Consider the following 23,544-nt stretch of genomic DNA (forward strand, 5'->3'; position numbering starts at 1 on the left):
CTATTCTTATGCCTCAGCCTCCTGAGTAGCTGGAATTACAGGTGCGCACTACCACGCCTGGATAATTTTTGTGTTTTTGGTAGAGACGGGGTTTCGCCATGTTGACCAGACTGGTCTCGAACTCCTGACCTCAGGTGATCCACCCACCTCAGCCTCCCAAAGTGCTGGGATTACAGGCATGAGCCACTGCGCCTGGCCCAGCTGCAGTTCCTTTTACCAAGTAAATTATGTCCACCTTTCAACAACAAAAAAAATTTACAAGAAACACCGATAAGCAAAAACACAATTTGAAGAGAAGGTACAAACAGAGTCAGACATGTCAGAAATGACAGGATTATCAGACCTGGAATTCTTTTAAAAGTATGATTAATATGATAAAGTCTTAACTGCAAAAAATAGGCAACATGCAAGAAGAGATGGATAATGCAAGCAGAGACATGGACATTTTAAGAAAGAATAAATAAGAAGTGGTAGATCAGCCTGGGCAACATGGCAAGATACCATCTCTATAAACAATTTAAAAATTAACCAGGTGTGGTGGTGCATACCTGTAGTCCTGGCTACGTCGGGGGCTGAGGTGGGAGGATCACTTGAGCCCAGGAAGTTGAGGCTGCAGTGAGCTGTGATTGAGCCATTGTACTCCAGCCTGGATGACAGAGCAAGACACTGTCTCAGGAAGAAAAAAAAAAAAGAGGAAGTAGATAGAGATCAATAACTCTGTAACAGAAATGCAGAATGCCTTTGATGGGCTTATTAGTAGACCCGACATGGCTATGGAAAGAATCTCTGAGCTTCAAGATATCTCAACAAAAGCTGCCAAAACTGAAAGAAAAGCAAAGAGAAAAAGTGCTGGGGGGAAAAAAAACCCACAACAGATCAGAATATCCAAGAACTGTGGGACAACTACAAAAGGTATAACCTAGACTAATGGGAATACTAGAAAGAGAAGAAAGAGAGCGATAAATAGCAGCATTTGAAGCAATAGCAAATGAGAATTTCCCCCATATTAATGTCAGACACCAAACCATAGATCCGGGAAGCTGAGAGAACACTAAAGAGGATAAATGCCAAAAAGCTGCATCTAGACATATCATATTCAAACTTCAGAAAACCAAAGATAAAGGAAGAATCCTGAAAGAAGCCAGAGGCAGGTGGGGAAAACCCTTTACCTATACAGGAACAAAGGTAAAAATTACATTCATTTGACTTCTCTACAGAAAACATATAAGCATGAAGAGACTGAACTATTTTTCTTTTTTTCTTTTTTTGAGATGGAGTTTCACTCTTGTTGCCGAGGCTGGAGTGCAATGGCGCAATCTCGGCTCGCCGCAGCCTCCGCCTCCCGAGTTCAAGCGATTCTCCTGCCTCAGCCTCCCGAGTAGCTGGGATTACAGGCGTGCGCTACCACGCCCTGCTAATTTTGTATTTTTTTAGTAGAGACGGAGTTTCTCCATGTTGGTCAGGCTGGTCTCAAACTCTCGACCTCAGGTGATTCGTCTGCCTTGGCCTCACAAAGTGCTGGGATTACAGGAGAGAGCCACCACGCCCGGCCACCTTTAATCTTTACATTACTGAACTATTTAAAGTATTGAGAGGTAGCAACCAATGCAGAATTCTGTGCCCTGCAAAATTTGCTTCAAAAATAAAGGAGAAATAAAGACTATGAAACAAATAAAAATTGAGAGAATTTGTTGCCACAACTGCCTTGCAAGAAATGTTAGAAGAAATTCTTCAGAGAGAAGGAAAATTATATCTGTCAGAGACTTGAATCTACATAAAGAAAGGAAGAGTATCAGTGAATAAAATAAGTGAGGGTAAAATAAAAACTTTCGTATTTATTTTTGACCTAACATATCAGTTTGTTCAAAATAATAATAACAGCACAAAATAATAATAACAGTGCATTCCATTATGTATGCTGTATGTATATATATGCTTATGTATGTTTGTGTATAAGTGACCCAAATGACAGGCCAGGCACGGTGGCTTACGCCTGTAATCGTAGCACTTTGGGAGGCCGAGGCGGGCAGATCACTTGAGCCTAGGAATTTGATACCAGCCTGGGCAACATGGGGAAACCCCATCTCTACAAAAAATGGAAGAATTAGCTGAGCATGGTGGTGGACGCCTATAGTCCTAGCTACTTGGGAGGCTGAGATAGGCAGACCACCTGAGCCTGGGAGGTTGAGGCTGCGGTGAGCCATGATTGTGCCACTATACTACAGCCTGGGTGACAGAGTCAGACCCTGTCTCAAAAAAAATAGAATAAGTGACACAAATGACAGCAATGGTACACAGAATGAGAGGGAAGAATTAGCAACGTTTTGTTATAAGTTGCTTGTGCTACCCATGAAGTGGTATACTGTTATTTCAAAGCAGACTTTGTTGTAAATGTATGTTGCAAACTCTAGGGCATCCACTAAAAAACTAATTTTAAAAGTAGAATTTACATGCTAAGAAAGGAGAGAAAATAGGATCATATAAAATACTCAGTTAAAACCACAAAAGGCAGAAAAAGAGTAGAAGACAAAAATGGGGCCAGGCGCAGTGGCTCACACCTGTAATCCCAGCACTTTGGGAGGCCGAGGTGGGTGGATCACCTGAGGTCAGGAGTTCGAGACCAGCCTTGCCAACATGGTGAACTCCCATCTCTACTAAAAATACAAAAGTTAGCAGGAGAATCACTTGAACCCGGGAGGCAGAGGTTGCAGTAAGCCAAGATAATGCCACTGCACTCCAACCTGGGGAACAGAGTGAGATTTGGTCTCAAAACAACAACAACAACAACAACAAAACAAAAGAACAAAACAAAAAAATGGAATAAAGAACAAAGGCAATAAAGAAAACAGCAGCAAATATGGTAGCTATTAATCCGACTATATCAATAATCACCATAAATGTCAATGCCACAGTGAACTTAAAAAATCAAGATTGAGGCCGGGTGCGGTGGCTCACGCCTGTAATCCCAGCACTTTGGGAGGCCGAGGCTGGGTGGATCACGAGGTCAGGAGATTGAGACCATCCTGGCTAACCCAGTGAAACCCCGTCTCTACTAAAAATCAAAAAATTAGCTGGGCGTGGTGGCGGGCACCTGTAGTCCCAGCTACTCAGCAGGCTGAGGCAGGAGAATCGCTTTAACCCGGGAGGCGGAGCTTGTAGTGAGCCGAGATCGCGCCACTGCACTCCAGCCTGGGTGAAAGAGCGAGACTCCATCTCAGAAAATAAAACAGAAAACAAAAAACAAACCAAGATTGAACTATATATTGTCTGCAAGAAATTCACTTTAACTGTAAAGACACTATATGTGTCTTTATATTTAAACAGATTAGCAATAAAGAGATAGAGAAAGATATGCCATGTTAACACTAATAAAAAGAAAGCAGAAGTAGCTACATTAATTTCAGACATAGCAGACTTCAGAACAGGGAAAGTTATCAGGATAAAGAGGGGGATTACATAATGATAAAGGGGCCAATATTCAAATAAGACATAATACGCCAGGCACAATGGTGCACACCTGTAATCCCAGCACATTGAGAGGCTGAGGCAGGTGGATTGCTTCAGCCTAGACGTTCAAGACCAGCCTGGACAACATGGTGAAACCCCATCTCTACAAAAACCCCATCCCTACAGGCAAATGCCTGTAGTCCCAGCTGTTCAGGAGGCTGAGGTGGGAGGATCACTTGAGGAGGCAGAGGTTGCAGTGAGCCAAGATTGCCCCAAAAAAAGTTGATGGGGGGGAGCATAACTGATAAAACTGCAAGGATAAATAGACAAATTCACTATTACAGTTGGAGACTTCAACACCCCTGTATCAGAAATGGGTAGATCAGCCTGGGCAACATAACAAGACCATATCTCTACAAAAAAAGCAAAAAATTAGCTGAGCATGGTGGTGTGCACTTGTAGTCCTAGCCTCTCAGGAGGCTGAGGCAGGAGGATTGCTTGAGTTTAGGAGTTGGAGGCTGCAGTCTGCTGGGTTGTACCACTGCACTCCAGCCTTGGCAACAGAGTGAGACTCTGTCTCTCAAAAATAAAAATAAAATAATTTTTTAATAAAAAATAAAAATCAAGTAATGTAATCCATTATGTCAATAGGCTAAGGAAGAAAAATCGCATGTTCATGTCAATAGATACAGAAAAAGCATTTGACAAAAGCAACACCCATTCATGATAAAAACTTTCAGCAAACTAGAAATAGAGGGGAACTTCCTGAACCCGATAAAGAATATCTACAAAAAACCTACAGCTAACATCGTAATTAATGGTGAGAAACTAGTTTTTCCACTAAGATTAGGAAAAAGGCAATGATGTTCGCTCTTACCACTATTTTCAACATTGTATTGGAAGTGCTGCCTAATGCAGTAAGACAAGAGAAAGAAATATAATGTAAACAGATTGGGAAGGAATAAATAAAATTGTCTTTGCTTGCAGATGGCATGATTGTCTGTGTAGAAAATTCAAAAGAATCAACAAAATCTCCCAGAACTAATAAGTGATTATAGTATGGTTGCAAGATAGAAAGTTAAATACTTTAATTGTATATGCCAGCAATGAACAAGTGGAATTTAAAATTAAAAACACATTACCATTTACATTAATCCTCCAAAATGAAATACTTAGGAATAAATCTAAAAATATGAAAGAAAATACAAAACATTGATGAAGGGTATCAAAAAAGAACTGTATCAATGGGGAGATATTCCATGTTCATGGATAAGAAGACTCGATATTGTCAAGATGTCAGTTCTCCCAACTTGATCGATAAATTTGATATAGTCCCAGTCAAAATCCCAGTAAGTTATTTTGTGGGTATCAACAACCTGATTCTAAAGTTTATATGAAGGGCAACAGATACAGAATAACAAACTAAATATTGAAAAAGAACAAGATCAGAGGACTGACACTACCTGACTTTAAGACTTACTATAAAGCTACAGTAATCAAGGCAGTGTGGTATTGGTGAAAGAACAGATAAATAGATCAATGGAACAGAATAGACAGCCCAGAAGTAGACCCACACAAATAGGGCCACACAATGTTTGACAAAGGAGCAAAGGCAATGCAATGGAGCAAAGGTAGTCTTTTCAACAAATGGTGCTGGAACTGGAACTACTGGACATCCACATGAGAAAAAATCAATCTAGACATATAGACCTTACATCCTTTACAACAATAAACTCAAAATGGATTATGAACTTAAACATAAAACACAAAACTATAAAACTCCTGTAAGGTAACATAGGAGAAAATTTGGATGAGCATGAATATGATTATGACTTCTTTTTATTTTAATTTGATTGATTGATTGATTGATTGATTAAGACCGTGTCTTGCTTTGTCGCCCAGGCTGGAGTGCAGTGGCATGAACTCAGCTCACTGCAACCTCCACCTCCTGGGTTCAAGTGATTCTCCTGCCTCAGCCTCCCCAGTAGCTGGGATTACAGGCACACGCCAACATGCCTGGCTAATTTTTGTAGTTTTTTAGTAGAGATGGAGTTTCACCATGTTGGCCACACTGGTCTCGAACTCCTGACCTCGAGTGATCCACCTGCCTCGGCCTCTGAAAGTGCTGGGATTACAGGCGTGAGCCACCACATCTGGCTGATTATGACTTTTTAGATAACAACACCAAAGGCATTCTCCATGAAAGAAACAGTTGATAAGCTGGACTTCACTAAAGTTTCACATCTGGCTGATTATGACTTTTTAGATAACAACACCAAAGGCATTCTCCATGAAAGAAACAGTTGATAAGCTGGACTTCACTAAAGTTTCACACTTCTGCCCTGTAAACGACAATGTTAAGAGAAGGAGAAGGCTGAGTGCAGTGGCTCATACCTATAACCCTAACACTTTGGGAGACCAAGGCAGGAGGACCATTTGACACTAGGAATTTGAGACCAGCCTGGGCAATGTAGCGAGAACTTGTCTCTACAAAAAAATTTTAAAATATTAGCTGGGCTTAGTGGCATCTCTGTGTCTGTTTCCCAGTTTTCAAATGGAGATAATAATAGTACTTACACCTCACAAGCTTGTTGTAAGGACTCCAGGAGCTACTCTATGTAAGGCATTTACAACAGTGCCACATGTTGTAAATATTCAATCAAAGAAGATACTCTGTTCCATTGAATATAAGATGTCATTGATGGCCAGGCATAGTGGCTCATGCCTGTAATCCCAGCACTTTGGGAAGCCAAGGCAGGAGGATCACTTGAGTCCAAGAGTTCCAGGTTATAGTGAGCTATGATTGCGCCACTGCACTCCAGCCTGGGTGACAGAGTGAGACCCTGTCTTTATTAAAAAATGAAGAAAAGGCTGGGCGCGGTGGCTCATGCCTGTAATCCCAGCACTTTGGGAAGCTGAGTCAGGCAGATCACAAGGTCAGGAGATCGAGACCATCCTGGCTAACATGGTGAAACCCCATCTCTACTAAAAATACAAAAATTAGCTGGGCATGGTGGCAGGTGCCTATAGTCCCAGCTACTCAGGAGGCTGAGGCAGGAGAATGGCGTGAACCCAGGAGGCGGAGCCTGCAGTGAGCCGAGATCGTGCCACTGCACTCCAGCCCGGGCGACAGAGCAAGACTCCGTCTCTTAAAAAAAAAAAAAAAAAAAAAAATCCCACCACTTTGGGAAGCCAAGGCAGGAGGATCATTTCAGTCCAAGAGTTCCAGGTTACAGTGAGCTATGATTGTGCCACTGCACTCCAGCCTAGGTGACAGAGTGAGACCCTGTCTTCATTAAAAAATGAAAAAAGCCAGGCACGGTGACTCACACCTGTAATCCCAGCACTTTGGGAGGCCAAGACGGGTTGGTCGTTTGAGGCCAGGAGTTCAGGGCCAGCCTGGCCAACGCAGTAAAACTCCATCTCTACTAAAAATACAAAACTTAGCCAGGCGTGTTGGCATGCACCTGTAGTCCCAGCTACTCGGGAGGCTGAGGGAGGAGAATCGCTTGAACCCAGGAAGCAGAGGTTGCAGTGGGCTGAGATCATAACACTGCACTCCAGCATGGGCAACAGAGCAAGACTCGCTCTCAAAAAAAAATAATAATAATTGATGACAAGAATTAACAATAATTTACATACTACTAAGAAAGGAAAATACAACCAATTGTAACTGTAAGATACTATTAATTGTAAGATACATCTCAATTTCAGAGATGTAAGTGTAACAAAAGTACATCTTAAAATCAGTAGAATACAGTATTATTTTTATCATATGGTCTTTACCTGCCACATTTTGATATATGGCTTGTATTTTCATGCCACATGCCTTTGTATTCACTGAAGAATGTTTGTTTGTTTGTTTGTTTGTTTGTTTGTTACGGAGTCTTGGTCTGTTGCCCAGACTGGAGTGCCGTGGCATGATCTTGGCTCACTGCAACCTCCACCTCCTGGGTTCAAGTGGTTTTCCTGCCTCAGCCTCCTGAGTAGCTGGGATTACAGGTGCCCTCCACCACGCCCTGCTGATTTTTGTATTTTTAGTAGAGATGGGGTTTCACCATGTTGGCCAGGCTGATCTCGAACTCCTAATCTCAGGTGATCTGCCCATTTCAACCTCCCAAAGTGCTAGGATTACAGGCTTGAGCCACCGTGCCCGGCCAAGGGAGTTTTTGTTTGTTATTTTTTTTGTTTGTTTTTCTTTTTTTTTTTAACTGGAATTGCTCCCATTCCTCCACCCCTCTTCTGGCAAAATTTTACTCAACCTACAAGGCCCATATTAAATGACCCCTTTTCTGTGAATCTTTCCTAAACCAGTCAGAATGAGTGCCCCCTCTCCATGCTCCCATAATTCTGCGTGAACATCTCAGTCATAGTGGCCCGTGGCTGGCCGTGTGCACAGTCCCTCCTCTCCTGAGCGGGATTGACCTCACTTTCGTGGTGCTCTAGCACTTATTGCTTACCAGGCCCTTCATCAATTCTTCTTCAACTGCATGGAGAACTCAAGCAGTTTTCAGGGAAGAGCCAAGGAGATGGTCCCAAAACTGGGGAATAAGCCCTTTGGGCCTGTGATGGAAAAGGAAGGGAAGTCTGAGGCTGATTTGGGAGTGATCTTTGAGCACATGGAGAGGTCATGGGATCCAGCGCGACGGGGCTGTTTCCTGCCCTCTGAGGGTGGGCTTCCACGTGGCACAGGGGATTCAGCTCAGCCAGCGGGGAGAGTTTCTTCGTGTTGAGTGTTTTGGAATGGGTTTCTATGGTTATTGCCTAAACCTTTTTTTCTGATGGTCATTAGCAGTGGATTAAGTAGTTTAGAGCAAGGGTTTTCAAACTTTGGCTTGGATCAGACTCACATAGAGGATTTATCAAAACTCAGCCAGGTGCACCTATAATCCCAGCTACTTGGGAGACTGAGGCAGGGGGATCACTTGAACCCAGGAGTTTAAGCCTCCACCCCAATGAGCTATGATCGTGCTTGCCTGGGAGACAGAGGGAGACCCCATCACTAAAAAAAATTAAAAATAAAAATAGGCCAGGTGCAGTGGCTCATGCCTGTAATCCCAGAACTTTGGGAGGCCAAGATGGGTGGATCACAAGATCAGGAGTTCAAGACCAACCTGGCCAATATGGTGAAACCCCGTCCCTTCTAAAAATATAAAAATTAGCTGGGCGTGGTGGCACACACCTGTAGTCCCAGCTGCTCAGGAGGCTGAGGCAGGAGAATCGCTTGAACCCAGGAGGCAGAGGTTGCAGTGAGCCGAGATCGCACCACTACAGTCCAGCCTGGGCAACAGAGCAAGACTTTGTCTCAAAAAATAATAATAATAAATAAATAAATACAAATAAAGAAAATTCAGCTTGTTCCTTTCCTCTCCTCTCCTGCTGAGCTTTTTATTCAGTAGTTCTGGGCTGGGGCCAAAGAATTTGTGTTTCTAGCAAGTTCCCAGATGATACTGGTGCTATGGGACCGTAGACCAGTCCTGCAGATAGTTCTGCTTCCTAGAGGCAGGCTGACAGACACATGACTTTTCCAACTCCATGATGGAATCTTGTTTTGCTGTTCTAGGTGTTTCTAACTGGGGAGGCTATGCCCTGGCCTGCGCACTCTACATCCTGTACTCATGTGCTGTCCACAGTCAGTACCTGAGGAAAGCAGTGGGACCCTCCAGGGCACCTGGAGATCAGGCCTGGACTCAGGCCCTCCCGTCGGTCATTAAGGTAACAAACCCCAGCCAGCCGCTCGCCTGGAAGCAGCTTTTACCCTGGATGAGCAGCAGGCCTGAGGTCCCAAGCCGTAAGCCGAGGGCTGGCACCCTGCTGCCCCTCAAAAGCCAGAGGCAGAGCCAGCCTTAAAGCAAAGGTCTCCTGGATTGGGTGCCCTTTAAGCTACTCGCGGTTCTGAATCGTGTGGCAGGCCTGATCCAAGTGACCATTTTCCTTCTAGTCTGACTTTGGGTGAGTTGCTTAGCTTCTCTGAGCCTCATTTTCTTCATCTGTAAAATGGGGGTGGTCAGCATTGTTGGAGGAACCGAATGCCTCACCCATGGTGGGTACTTCATACTGTTAGTGGTGGGCAGGTGTCCTGTCAGCCCCCTCCAAGGAATTCACCACCCAGCGAGGCCACTAAAACCTCCAGAGTAAGTCAATCAGCCATACTAAGGAAAGTGCTAAGGGGGACAGACAAGGTGAGAAGAGAATCCTATGGGCTGGAGGCTGCAAGGAATAAGCCAAGTAGAAGGAGAGGAATCCCAGCGGGAGGAATGGGGGGAGCAGGGGCTTGGGAGATGAGGACAGGCTTAGTGATGGTTTGTGGGAGACAGCTCTTGAGGTGGAGAGCAGGAGGTAGGGGGTGAGACAAAAGTAGAAGAGGGCTTCAGACCCCAGGGCCCACAAGGAGGAGGTCCATGAGCCCCTGAAGCTGTTTGCACAATTGTTCCTGTACATGTATTTTTCTGCACAAGACTCTTAGTCTGGGGCCATTAAGAATCCCTGGTCCAGCTGGGTGTGGTGACTCATGCCTATAATCTCAGCACTTTGGGAGGCCAAGGCAGGAGGATCACCTGAGCCCAGAAGTTTGAGACCAGCCTGGACAACATGGTGAGACCTCATCTCTAGAAAAAAATTTTTAAAATTAGCTGGGCCTGGTGGCATGCACCTGTGGTCCCAGCTACCTGGGAGGCTGAAGTGGGAGGATCGCTTGAGCCCAGGAATCCAAGGCTGCAGTGAGCTATGTTCACTTCACTGCACTCCAGCCTTGGAGACAGAGTGGGAGACCCTGTCTCAAAAAAAAAAAAAAAAAGAATCCCTGGGAAGGGACAGATCATATTAGCTGGACCCAAGGACACTGTGACTTTCTCCCTGAGGACTCTCCCTGAGAGGCAGCAGCAGGTAACTTTTGTCTGAGCTCCTCTGACTGCAGACCCCATGCTCTGAAGTGTTGTTTGCAGTTCTAGGTACACTCTGTAGCGCAGTGCAGAGGAAGGGCATCAACGTGTGCCCGTCTAACTTATGTGAACTCACACATGCATATGGGGAAAATGCAAAAGAGAAGTGGCCAGCGCCCAGCGCCCAAGCCTGAGCAGCGAGGTGGCGGCGGGACTGGCCCTTCCTTCCTTGGGCCTCAATTTCCATGGCCCTCTTAGAGCAAGCTCCGCCCCCAACACCAATTCCAGGCTCTAACCCGCCTCCTCTGGGGCTCCTCAAGGAGATGGGACCTGCCCCTCTTGGAGGAGAAGCTGGTGGACCAGACTTGCGGGACATTCACAATGCCTCAGTGCTTAACGGGACACCTACTTGGGGAATATTCCCAGGTAATTTGGACCTTGGGAAAACGGGGCCAAAGCTCTGACTTTACATCTAAATCCTGGGTCAGATGTGACTTCACCTGTGAGCAGACAGCAGCCTGAGGGATTAGAGGTGGGTGTCGAAGGTTGTGGGAGAGGGCGTGGAAGGTCTGGGGAGATGGGAAAGCAAATCCAAGAGGCAGGAGGGTCCTGAGCACTGAGCCTGCAGAAGAGCCCGAGATTGGGTGGGTGGTTGCTACAAGTCCCCTGCCAGTGGGCAGGCCCGATAGCCTCCCAACGTCTGCAACCAGACGTCCGCATTGCTGCCTCTTTTCTTTCTTTCTTTCTTTCTTTCTTTTTTTTTTTTAAGACAGAGTTTTGCTCTTGTCACCCAGGCTGGAGTACAGTGGCACGATCTCGGCTCACTGCAACCTCCACCCCCCAAGTTCAAGCAACTCTCCTGCCTTAGCCTCTCGAGTAGCTGGGATTACAGGTGCCTGCCACCATGCCCAGCTAATTTTTTTTGTATTTTTAGTAGAGACAGGATTTCACCAAGTTGGCGAGGCTGGTCTTGAACTCCTGACCTCAGGTGATCCACCTGCCTCAGCCTCCCAAAGTGCTGGGATTCCAGGCGTGAGCCACCACGCCCGGCCTCTTTTCTGTCTTTCTTTCCTGTTTTCTTACACCCTGTCTCTTCGCTTTTTCCTTCTGTCTGTCTCTCCCTCTCTGTTTCTCTGTGTCTTTCTCCTTCCTGCCCCTGGCCTCTGTTTCTCTCCAGCACCTGCCTGGATTGGTGGTGTCATTCCCATTTTACAGACGAGAGACCTGGGGCTCTGTGAAGCCGATGGCTTGCCTGAGACCACCCAGCTGAGAGGCAGAGCTGGGATCCGAGTCTAGGTCTCTGTGACTCCATTCTCTGTGCTTTTCCCAATTCCACTCAGAAGTGTCCCAGTTCCTGGTAGTGCCAGGGAAGAGAGATGGGGGAGGGGGAGCTCAGGCAGTTGTGGTGACATTTTCAGAGGGAAATGGTCTGCCCTAGAGGGGCCCAGAGGGCCTTTTGTGCTTTCTTTATACTTCCTGGATCTGAACTGGAAAAAAACACGCAAGGGCTGCTTCACACATGATTCCTGATTCACGCAGACACAAAAGAACGAACCCAGCCAAACAAATCACACAGCCCAACACACAGATGGAAACTTTTCCTTCTGCATTTCTACCTAGTCCTTCATAAATCAATTAATAATGTACCACCCTTATAAAGAACATAAAATGGGGATTTTTTTTTTTTTTTGAGATGGAGTCTCGCTCTGTTACCAGGCTGGAGTGCAGTGGAGAAATCTCAGCTCACTGCAACCTCCGCCTCCCAGGTTTGAGTGATTTTCCTGCCTCAGCCTGCCAAGTAGCTGGGATTACAGGTGCGCACCACCACACCCGGCTAATTTTTGTATTTTTAGTGGTGACAGGGTTTCACCATGTTGGCCAGGCTGGTCTTGAACTCCTGACTTCAAGTGATCCACCTGCCTCAGCCTCCCAAAGTGCTGGGATTACAGGCGTGAGCCACCACGCCTGGCCTAAAATGGGGATTTTTTAAAAGCAAAAGTACAAACACATGTTTGTTGAGCCCCGCCCCTGGGCCAGGCCCAGGCTTGCTCTAGGGGACAATGAGGAGTCACCCTGGGTTGGGGACTCAGGGTCCACTGGGGAGACTACACATGACAGGCAATTTCAGGAGCCAAGATGGAATGTGCACAGTAAGCTTCAGTGAGAGGCCGGGCGTGGTGGCTCTCACCTGTATTCCCAGAACTTTGGGAGGCTGAGGCAGGCAGATCACTTGAGGCCAGGAGTTCGAGACCAGCCTGGCCAATATGGTGAAAGCCCATCTCTACTGAAAATACAAAAATTAGCCAGGCGTGGTGGCGGGCGCCTGTAGTCCCAGCTGTTCGAGAGGCTGAGACATGAGAATCACTTGAACTCGGGAGGTGGAGGTTGCAGTGAGCCATGATGACACCACTGCACTCCAGCCTGGGTGACAGAGTGAGGCTCTGTCTCAAAAAAAAAAAATTTTTTTTTGAAAAAAGCTTCTGTGGGAGCACAGAAAACAGTGCTTAGCTCAGCGAGTTCACTGAAGGCTGCCTGGAGGAGGTGGCACTGGCACTGAGCTGTCTTGAGGAGTGAGTAGGATATAAGTAGCCAGGTAAGGAAGGGTGGAAAAGGCCTTCTAGGCCACAGAACCCACATAAGCAAAGGTACAGGGACATGAAGCCGTACAGTGTGCAGAGGAAACAGCTAGAATCGTCACACTAGAGTTCTGCAGGTCACTACGTGGGGGTCCTTGAGTCATCCAGAGATGCTGGGCAGAGCTGTGGCCTGAGCTAGTGGAAAAGCTTGATTGGTTGGGGCAGAGAAATGTCCCACAGCTCTGCTCAGTGAGTTGCATTTGGGGACAGGGGTTCTTAAGGATCTCACTGTGAGTGTGGTAGAAGCGGGCACTATGCTGAGGAGGCCAGATAAGGTGGACATCACTACCCGGGCACACCCTGCCCACTCTGGCCCTTGGCCCAGGGGCACCTTAAAGTGAGGGAGAGGCCCTTGGGTTGTACTTGAGGGCAAGCATTCCTCAGACGTCATCAAGGGCCAAGAGCCACTTGATGACACTTTACAGGGGTACCTGCAAGGTCTGATAAGGAGGGCTTGGAGCTAAGGAGCTGGAGAACTTGGTCTTTCTCAGCTTGGGGGCCAAGGTGCTGCAATTTGGCAGGGTGACAGAGCTCTGGGCAGGGGGTGGGTCCCTGGGAGGGACTGAAGGCCTCCAAGGATGAGGCCTCGGGAAGCCCCCTCATGGGGCCATCTTCCCCTCAGCCCGATGGAGGCCTCAGACAGCAGCCAGCCAGGCCGGCTGTGCCTGGATGTTGGTCTGGGTTAGGGCCACTCTCTTCTCTGTATTTCTGTAGTTTGTGGACTTCTCTGTTTCCTAGGACCAAGTCCTTTGTAAAAACGTCCGGCCTGCCTTGGGTGAGTGAAGTGGGTGGTTAGGAAGGTCACAGGCCCTGGCCGGCTGCCTGGTTCAAGTCCTGGCTCCACCCACTTCAGCCTTGAGCAAGTCTCCAACCTCAGCATTCCTCAGTTTCCTCGAGTAGGGTCATAACAGATCTACTTTTTGGGTGATTGGAAGATGAAATGAGTCCCTTTGTGTAAAGCACCTGGCATAGTGTCTGGCATGGATTAATAGCAAGTGTTCAATAAATGCCAACCATCATTATCATCATCATCGTCATCCTTCTTATCATGACAAGGTCCTTTCTTTACTTTCAGTCAGGCTGGGGCAGGTGTCAGGGTGTCCCTGAGCCAGGCTTGATGGTGGCAGCAGGTGGCCTATGCCAAGGAGAGCTCCCACAGCCAGAGCAGAAGGAGGTGAAGGCCAAGACAGAGCTGGGGCCTCCAGATGCCATGTGGCGTCATGTGGGACTGTCTGTCTTTCCCTGTGTGGCCGGGAGGCAGATGGAGCCGTTTCTCCCGCTGCCACACTCCCCAGCCCGGTCCAGGCAGCCAGCTCTCCCCTGCCTATTGCAAGATGAGACCATGATTATACCAGCCCCATCTTGCTCCACGGGAAGCCTCAGCACCATGTTCCCGCTTGCCTCGTCATTGCCTGTGCCAGAGCCCAGGGCCAAGGGAGTGCCTTGCCTCACATCCCAGCCCATTTCATGCCAGCCCTTTACAAGAGATCACAAAGAAGAGGCACTCCCTGGGAGGGGCAAGCCAATGCCAGGAAGCTGATGCCTGGGCAGGAAAGAGGCTAAGGAAACGTGGGGCTCGTGGTATAAACAAACACCAGGAAAGGTTTCCTGGACTTCCCCGACCTCAACCCAGTACTTGGGGAAGAGGAACACAGCAGCTGGGCCTGTTTTGCATCACTGCCTTGAAGTGGAGGCTGGAAGGAGCTGCCTGAGGGCTCTGGCGAGGCTCTCAGCCCCTCTCTGCTCCATCTCTGCTCCAGGGCAGGTACTGAGCACCCATGGTGACATGGATGAGGAATATTCCATCAACCCAGGGCATAGCAGCCATGTGGGTTGGGGAAACAGAAGAGGACCCTGTTATTCACATGCCCAGTGGTAGGTAGGGAGTGAGGGGCCAAAGAGTGAGAGCTCTTGGAGGAACAAACGATGACTTATTTGTCCCTACTTCAGAGCCTGGCCCAGGGAAGGCACTCAGGAAATGTTGGATGGAGAGATGATGGATGCATGGATGGATGGATAGATGGATGGGTGGATGGAGGGATGGATGGATAATAGATGGATGGATGCATGGATGGATGGATGATGGATGTATGGGTGGATGGAGGGATGCGTGGATAATAGATGGATGGATGCATGGATGGATGGATAATGGATGGATAGATGGTTGGGTAGGTGGGTGGATGGAGGGATGGATGGATAATAGATGGATGCATAGATGGATGCATGCATGGATGGATGGATAGATGGGTGAGCATATGGAAGGATGAATGCTTTGATGGATGGGTGATGCAGAGAGGCAGGAACAGCCTCGGGCCTCATTCTGGGCTCCCATTCTCTTTCAGCACTTTCATTCACCCTACTATTCTTTATAACTTATTTTTGTTAAAGTATAATTAACGTACAATAAAGTGTGTACACCTTAAGTGTACAGTTGGATGAATTTTTACATAAGTATACACCCTTGCAACCACCACCAAGATTAAGACACAAAACAGTTCCAACTTCCCAGAAGGCACCCCACTTTGAGCGGCATCATCACCTCCCATAAATATCTGCCCACCGTGCTCCCAGTGTGACTTAATAGCAAGCACCCATACACTCAGCTTCTACACACTCAGCATCCACACACTCAGCCACCGTGGGGCCTCTGTCCCCATCCAAGCCCTGTCTACTCTCCCTCACTTGGGTCCTCCATTCCTCCTCTCCTGCCCTGTTGTCTCAGCCTGGACTGGTGCAGTGGCCTTCAGGCGCCCTGCCCTCCAGCTGCTCCCTGGTAATTCTCCGCCACTGTTACCACCTCTGCCTCTTAGAAGATGGCATGGTCATTCCGTGATTCTTGGAAATTTGCAGGGAGTAGCTGTTGGCCCAGCTGGTCCCTGTGTCTCTTGGAGGCTGGGTGCCAGTCAGCTCCAAACCTGTTGGCTGATCACGTGCACCCTGAGGACCCCACAGCCCTTCCTGGGGCCCAGAAGGATGAGAATGGTGAGGGAAACAGTGTGCTATGAGGAAATGGCCCCAGGAGTCCCAGAAACATTCCCCCATAAAGAGAGGATATGACCAGTGGAGAAGAGAAGCGAGAGGAAGAAGCCCAAACAAAGGGCGGGAAATGCCATTCTGAGTGGGTAGCTCCTGAGAAGGAGCTGTTGGAGAAAGGACACATGTGAAAGTGGAAATGATTTAGGGCCTCCCTCCTACAGAGGAACATCCTTCTTGGCCCCCAGGGCAGAACAGAAATGCAGGCTCTCAGGCCAGCTGTGAAGAGACAGTTTGCAGTTAACATTTGCCAATGCTTTCTCTATTATTTAGAAAAAGTTAGTGAGTAACCCTCCAGGGCTCTCAGCTGGCTCATTTTTATTCTTTCATCACCTCTGATCCTAGTTGCCCCTTGTCGTAGCTCAAGCTGCTATTTTAAAAAACAACTATAGACTAGGTGGCTTGAACAACAGAAATTTAGTTATCACAGTTCTAGAGGTTGGGAAGTCCAACATCAAGGTGCCAGTAGTTTTGATTCACTGGTGGGGACTCTCTTCCTGGCTTACAGATGGCCGCCTTCTTGCTGAGTCCGCATATGGTGGAGAGAGCGAGAGCTCTGGTTTCTCTTTTTCTTATAAGAGCACTTATCACATCCTGACCCTCACTCTCATGACCTCATCTCAATCTTATTACCTCCCAAAGACCCCACTTTCAAATTCCAACAATTGAGGATTAGGTTCAACATACAAAATTTGAGGGTACATATTGAGTCCATAACACCCTGCCTCCAGAAAATGTTCCCTGAGCCATGCCAATAAGCTGGGTTGGGTGCCCCTGCTCTGTGCTGTGACATCCTGTACTATGACTACCTGATTACTCATCTAGACTGTGAACCCCATGGGGGGAGGAACCATGTCACATTCACCACCGTATCCCTGGTTCAGGGCCTGATACATACTTAGCAGGTGTTCAATAAACCTTTGATCAATGGTGGGATGAATGAGCAAATGCCTGAGCAGGGAGAGAGCCTTCTTATAGCTGCCCTAATGTCCTATTCTAGATTCCTTAGGTCCCCTCCTCTCACCTCCTGCCTTTGTTGTGGAGGAGGAAGAAGACAGGGAGAAGGAAGAGGAGGAGGAGGAAGAAGAAGAAGAGGGAAGGATGTGTTTGAGTTGCTTTATGCCTTCACATAAGGCTCACTCTCCTTAGGGGAACCCGAGCTGTTCACTAGGGACAGACACATTAGCGGCTTGGGCAAGTGGTGCTTTGGGATTTTATTTTTGGAAGGAGGGGGGATGGAGGAGGATCAAACCACTTTTTTTTTTTTTTTTTTTTAACCAGCAGGAGAGCAAAGGGAGAAAGCTCTAGGCTAAAGGCCAGAAGACCTAGCCCTGCCAATAAAATCAACCTCATTTTGTGAATGCCTGTTGTGTGCCAAGGACCCTGCTAAGTGCTTTGCTTGTACTTAATCCTCAGAACAACCCTCTAAAGGAGGCATGATGAGTACTTTTATCATCACCCTCCCCATTTTACAGATAAGCACACTAAGGCACAGAACAGTTAAAATTCCTGCCAGGAAAGACTCAAGTCAGATCTGTCTGATCCCCAAACCACTCTGCCTGCTAGGCCCTGGGCTGCGGCTTCAGGATGGGGGCTTGTATTCTCTGTGGCTCTGCTACACCTAGATGCTCCCACTCCCACAGTCACCTTGGTCATTTCTAGAAGGCAACAGCAGCAGGATTTGACACATGCCCCACATTAGGCTAAGAGGTCTCAGGAGAAATGGGGGCCTTTGGCACAAAGACTATTGGCAGATAATCCAGGGCTGGGAGGAACTGATTGGCAGGAAATAGCCTGCACTGCACCTGCAGGAGGAGTGAATCTTCATTGTTGGTTAAGGAAATGCAGGCTGGCCGGGCACAGTGATGTGTACCTATAGTCCCAGCTAGTCAGGAGACTGAGACAGAAGAATCACTTGAGGCCAGGAGTTCAATACCAGTCTGGGCAACATAGCAAGACCCCATCTCTGAAAACGGACAATCAAACTAAGAAACTATGTTTCCATTAAAGCATATTATTTAGTTACATAACAGTAACTACCAAAAGAAGCAACCCAAACTATTCCCGTGATTGTTTCTGGGGAGTAGATTTGGGGGCCAATGAGCTGTGATGGAGGACACTTACTTTTCATGACTTTTCCAATGGTATTAGTATTTTAAACCAAAATTTTACTTTTTTAAAAAGCAAGTATGTCAACACAAAGGATCCTTCTCACTTATAAATGTGTATAAAAGAAATTTCTTTTTCCTCCCCCTCCACTCCTTCTATTTCTGCCCCATTTTTTTCCAGGAAGAAAAAATGCTGGGCATCTTGGTGCAGCACAAAGTCCGGAGTGGCGTCTCGGGCATCGTGGGCATGGAGGTGGATGGGCTGCCCTTCCACAACACCCACGCCAAGATGATCCAGAAGCTGGTGGACGTCACCACGGCGCAGGTGTAACCGTCAATGTTCCGTGTGAGCAGAGTCCCTACCAACGGGCAGGTCTGCATCCGGGGAGAATGCAGCTGCTTCTGGCGACAATCCTGCTAGTAAACACTGGTCTTCGGTGAGCAACGAACACTCGCCTGGCCTGGGAAACTGCATGCCCACTTTCTGGGAGGGGTTAGTGCAGGTGCCGTGGACAAAGGACAACATTTCTCTGGGGCTTTTTAACTTTTATTCCTAAGACTCTAAAGGTGTTGATTTCAACCCTCCTTCACGCTGGCTTCTTCAGGTAGCCCACGTGGTCTCCTGTGAGAATCTTCTCGACAGTTACTTATGGGGACACTTGTGAACAATTAACTGCCAGGCAGAGCATGAGAACAAACATTCCCAGGCCATGTAGGATAGGATACTCCAGACTCCAGTCATCCTCCCGCATCCATGGTTTCTGTTATTCATGGTTTCAGTTACTCATAGCCAACTGCAGACCGAAAACACTAAATGAAAAATTTCAGAAATAAACAACTCTTAAGTTTTAAATTGTGTACTCTTCGGAATATCGTGATGAAATCTCACACCATCCTGCTCCATCCTACCTAGGACGTGAATCCTCCCTTTGTCCAGGGCACCCGTGCTGTCTACACCACCCGCCTGCTAGTCACTCAGCAGGTGATCAGATCGACTGTCATGGTATTGCAGTGCTTATATTCAAGAACCTCTTATTTGACTTAGTAATGTCCTCAAAGTGCAAGAGCAGGGATGCTGGCAATTTGGATATGCCAAAAAGAGGCCATAAAGGGCTTACTTTAAGTGAAAAGGTGAAAGTCTTTTTGTTTGTTTGTTTGTTTTTACAGTTGCAAGATTTAATAGAGTGAAATAGAGTGAAAACTGAGCTCCCATACAAAGGGAGGGGACCCAAAGAGGGTAGCCATTGCTGGCTCGAATGCCTGGGTTTATATCCCGATCATTGTCCCTCCTGCTGTGCTCTCAGGCGATAGATGATTGGCTATTTCTTTGCCTCCTGTTTTTGCCTAATTAGCATTTTAGTGAGCTCTCTGATTGGTCAGGTGTGAGCTAAGTTGCAAGCCCCATGTTTAAAGGTGGATGTGGTCACCTTCCCAGCTAGGCTTAGGGATTCTTAGTTGGCCTAGGAAATCCAGCTAGTCCTGTCTCTCAGTACCCCCTCTCAACAGGAAAACCGAAGTGCTGTTGGGGAGGTTGGCTGACAACTGCTCTAACTGCTTCCTGCTGAATTGGGGCGTAGTAGGGGTTGTGCAGTTGAGATTTCCTCAGGAGGGGTGCCTTCCATGTCATCAACATCGGAGCATGGGCTAGCAGGCTGGTCCAGGGGTCCATGGTAGATCTTAGTCATGGACTGCATCTGGGGCTCCATTTGAAGAACTATTTGTAGTTTTACAGCTTTGATTCTGGAAGAGACAAACTTAACAAGGAGGTTAAAGATAAAGGGATTGAAATGTATGGCCTGCAGTGCAGGGGATTATTTCTTTGGCACACTTCACAGGCCTTGACTATCTGCTTGATAGTTTTGAAAAGGCCTGGTCTGGTAAATAATAATTTGACCATCTGATGGGTGCTATTAATGCCTAAGAGAAAGATATGGTGAAGGGTTTTAAGTAATTTCCATTGGTTAGCTGCAGGCATAAGTATTTTTCCTTCTTCGGTGGCTGGCCATTCTGAGGGGAGGAAACTATGTCCTCGTGAGGTTCCCCATTCTATTTCTTCTGAGTACTGGGGCTTGCTTTCCCGGAGGGGATTACCCTATACTAGGGCTCCTTCTATTAGCATTTCTAATGGAGGGTCCTGCCTTGTGGCTCTTTTGGCTTCAATATCCGCTTGGTGGTTCCTTTCTATTTCCCTTTCCTTTCCTTTCTGGTGACCCCGGCAGTGTAAGACTGCCACCTCTTTAGGTTTCTGTACAGCCAATAATAATCTCCTAATGGCTTCCTGATGTTTGATAGGTGTTCCCTCGGAAGTTAGGAATTCCCTTCCTCTCCATATTGCTGCACGGGCATGGAGGACTAGGTAAGCATACTGTATATATATTTACCCAAAAAGGTGAAAGTTCTTGACTTAATAAAGAACAAGTTCATATATTGAGGCTACTAAGATCTATGGTAAGAATGAATTTTCTATCCATGAAATTGAGAAGGAGGCTGGGCATGGTGGCTCATGCCTATAAGTATTCCCAGCACTTTGGGAGGCCGAGGAGGGCAGATCACTTGAGCTCAGGAGTTTAAGACTGGCCTGGGCAACATGGCAAAACCCCGTCTCTACCAAAAATAGAAAAAATTAGCTGGGCATGGTGGTGGGCGTCTATAATCCAGCTACTCGGGAGACTGAGGTGGGAGAATCGCTTGAAACTGGGAGATGGAGGTTGCAGTAAGCCGAGATTGCGCCACTGCACTCCAGCCTGGGTGACAGAGCGAGTCTCTGTCTCAAAACAAAAAAGCAAAAAAAAAGAATTGAGAAGGAAAAAGAAATATGTGCTAGTTTTGTTGTCAAACCTCAAGCTGCAAAAGTTCTGGCCACAATGTGTGGTAAGTGATCAGTTAAGATGGAAAAGGCATTACATGTGTGGGTGGAAGACATGAACAGAAACGTGTTCCAACTGACAGCAGTCGAGCTCAGTACTATCCCCTGGGGATCTTGGAACATATTCCGTGTGGATGAGGGGGTACTATTATCATTAGGGCATAGTCAAGCAGCCGTGCATGGTGGCTCACACCTGTGATCTCAACACTTTGGGAGGCCAAGGCGGGAGGATCCCTTGAGCCCAGAAGTTTGAGACCAGCTTGGACAACATAGTGAAATCCCATCTCTACAAAAAAAGTTCTTAAAATTTGCCAGGCATGGTGGTATGCGCCAGTAGTCCCAGCTACTCATGGGGCTAAGGTGGGAGGATCACTGGAGCCTGGGAGTTCGAGGCTGCAGTGAGCTGTGATCACACCACTGCACTCCAGCATGGGTGACAGAGCAAGAGCTTGTCTCAAAAAAGGAAAAAAAGAAAATGGTAAAATGTACAAATGTGGAATATATATTTACAAAGTTCTTGGGTTTTACAGAAGATTTACTCCTACCACCACCAAAATATTTATACCTTTGGAATGCTTTTTTTTCCAAACAGCATTTTGTTTACTAAGGCAAAAGAACAGCATTTTGTTTACTAAGGCAAAAGGTCCTTTGAAGAGCCTAACATTTATCACCATTGCTGCCCCTCACCTCACCCCTAACACTATTCTACCTCCTCTCTGTCTGCTCCCCTGCACCCCCTGAGCCCGGACCCTTTAACCTCTTGCATAGGAGGGCAGCCTCACCCTGTGGGTGGGTCAGGCCCCTCCAGTGCTCAGGCGGCTCAGAGTCCTCCTGAACAACTCCAGTCACTTGCCCTTATCTCTTTCACAAGCTCCCACTGCACAGTGCCCAACAACATTAGAAAGTGAGTCACTGACCATGTCCCATTACACTCTTACAATATCCTGTGCTGGTTGCGCTGCTGAGTGACGGCTGACTCACCCAGATCAGGGGAGTCCAGCTTCGCAGCCATGGCCCCAAATGTTTGTTGAACCTGCTTAATTTTCATTCATTTCCTTAAACAGGTCTAGTTTCATTCTTTAAGGAGCAACAGTTGTGAGAATAGAACACAGAGGGTAGAAATGAACCCCGCATTGTACACACAGCAGTTAAGCGTGAGGATGGAGCACAGTGGTTCTGGGACTGACTTCAGTTCTCCCTATGCAGGGGCATGATGCAGCCCTGGGCGGAAGTCGCTGGGGCTGGGGCTCTCCAGGTCTCCCTTTGTCATTCTAGGGGAGTTCCCACCGGCAGGGGCTGTGCTCAGTGCTGGTGCGGCAGCAGGGCTGACACCTCCAGCATCCTGAGAACTCAGCCACATGGGGATCTGCAGCATCTCACGGCTCAGTGAAGCCACCTCAGCTCTGCAGCCTCCCTGACCACATGTCCTCCAATTAGGATTTTTGTCCCTGATTTGGGACTGCAGAGTTCCATGTAGCGAGGGCCTCTGATTGAGACTGTACCCCGACGTTTCTGTAATCTTGATGGCTAGAAGAGAGAAGCCCTCACCGTGGTAAAGCTGCCAGCATGCTTCTGACTCATGTTTTGGGGGAAGACACAAATGGGTCTTTGGTTTTGCAGTAGTAACAGCAGGGTTCTCTTCTGGCATGGAGGAGTCTGAGGCATAACCATGTAATGGGTTATCTTCACTGTGGGCAGAAATTCATGGGGAGAGGATTTCAGTTGTTTGGGAAAGAGGCTGACACCAGGTTGAGCCCAGAGAAAGCTGAGAATAAGGGTCCTAGACTCAGTGACACATCCAAACCCCTGACCCCGCTACAGGAAGAGGCAGGCCTGTGGTCCAACATCAGGGGCTCTGATGCAAGGGAGAAGACCCCTTAGCAGGGCCCAGCCCAAGGACCACAGGAGCTCTGCATTCCAGGATCCAGTTTTGATGCTTGTCCATTCCACTGTAGGATTCCTGCTCAGACCTTTAGTAGTTTTGCTCAGCTTTGCTCTTTTATCCTAGCCTTGACTGTGCTTTGAGGAAGCACCTGTATCCATGGGGTGGCCATGGTGAGTGTGGCTGCAGCCTGGAGAAGCTAGTTACAAGGAGATAGGAGATGACATGCAGGGAATGATGGGGTGATTTAAGGCGAGATATGGGCCTGGTGCCAACCAGAATGGATTTGTGGGACATAGGAGCATCACTGGGCATTTCCAAGAACATTGAGGGGAGGTAATCATGGTGAACAGTGCATAGGATGCTCCATGGATAACAAGGGCAGGCTGGAGACCTTGGCACCTTGAGGGGAGAATGAGCCACACAGACCCTGCAGGAGGTGGATCAAAGACAAGTGAGCCAGCTAAGCAGGTCAGGGCTCCTTAGTCCCCTGGAGGTCCTCTGGCCCCTCCATTACTCAGCAGGGAAAGGCATTCCTCTGAGGTTGTTCCTTGCCCCTCATTGCACGGGCTTTGCTGACCACCAGCCCCGACTTGGTCCAGCCCACTGCATTCTGCTACATCCTGCCCACTCCCTGTGGCTTCCACTGGCTGCACGATGAGGTCTAACTCAGATTCGAAAAACCACTGCC

General features: G+C 47.6%; 1 protein-coding gene across 13 annotated transcripts in view; it reads left to right on the forward strand.

Moving 5' to 3' along the window:
- The window catches only part of DGLUCY (D-glutamate cyclase), a 164,398-nt gene extending 145,440 nt beyond the window's left edge, over nt 1-18,958 (forward strand). For 12 of the 13 annotated variants that reach the window (XM_016925767.4, XM_063792702.1, XM_016925763.4 and 9 more), the window contains 2 exons: nt 9,011-9,162; nt 18,287-18,958. In XM_016925767.4, the coding sequence (XP_016781256.2) occupies nt 9,011-9,162; nt 18,287-18,436 (302 nt within the window). In that variant the 3' untranslated portion in view covers nt 18,437-18,958. 13 annotated transcript variants of the gene reach the window in all.
- The last annotated feature ends 4,586 nt before the right edge of the window (nt 18,959-23,544 follow it).

Source organism: Pan troglodytes, chromosome 15, assembly GCF_028858775.2.
Source record: "Pan troglodytes isolate AG18354 chromosome 15, NHGRI_mPanTro3-v2.0_pri, whole genome shotgun sequence".
Lineage (NCBI taxonomy): Eukaryota > Metazoa > Chordata > Mammalia > Primates > Hominidae > Pan > Pan troglodytes.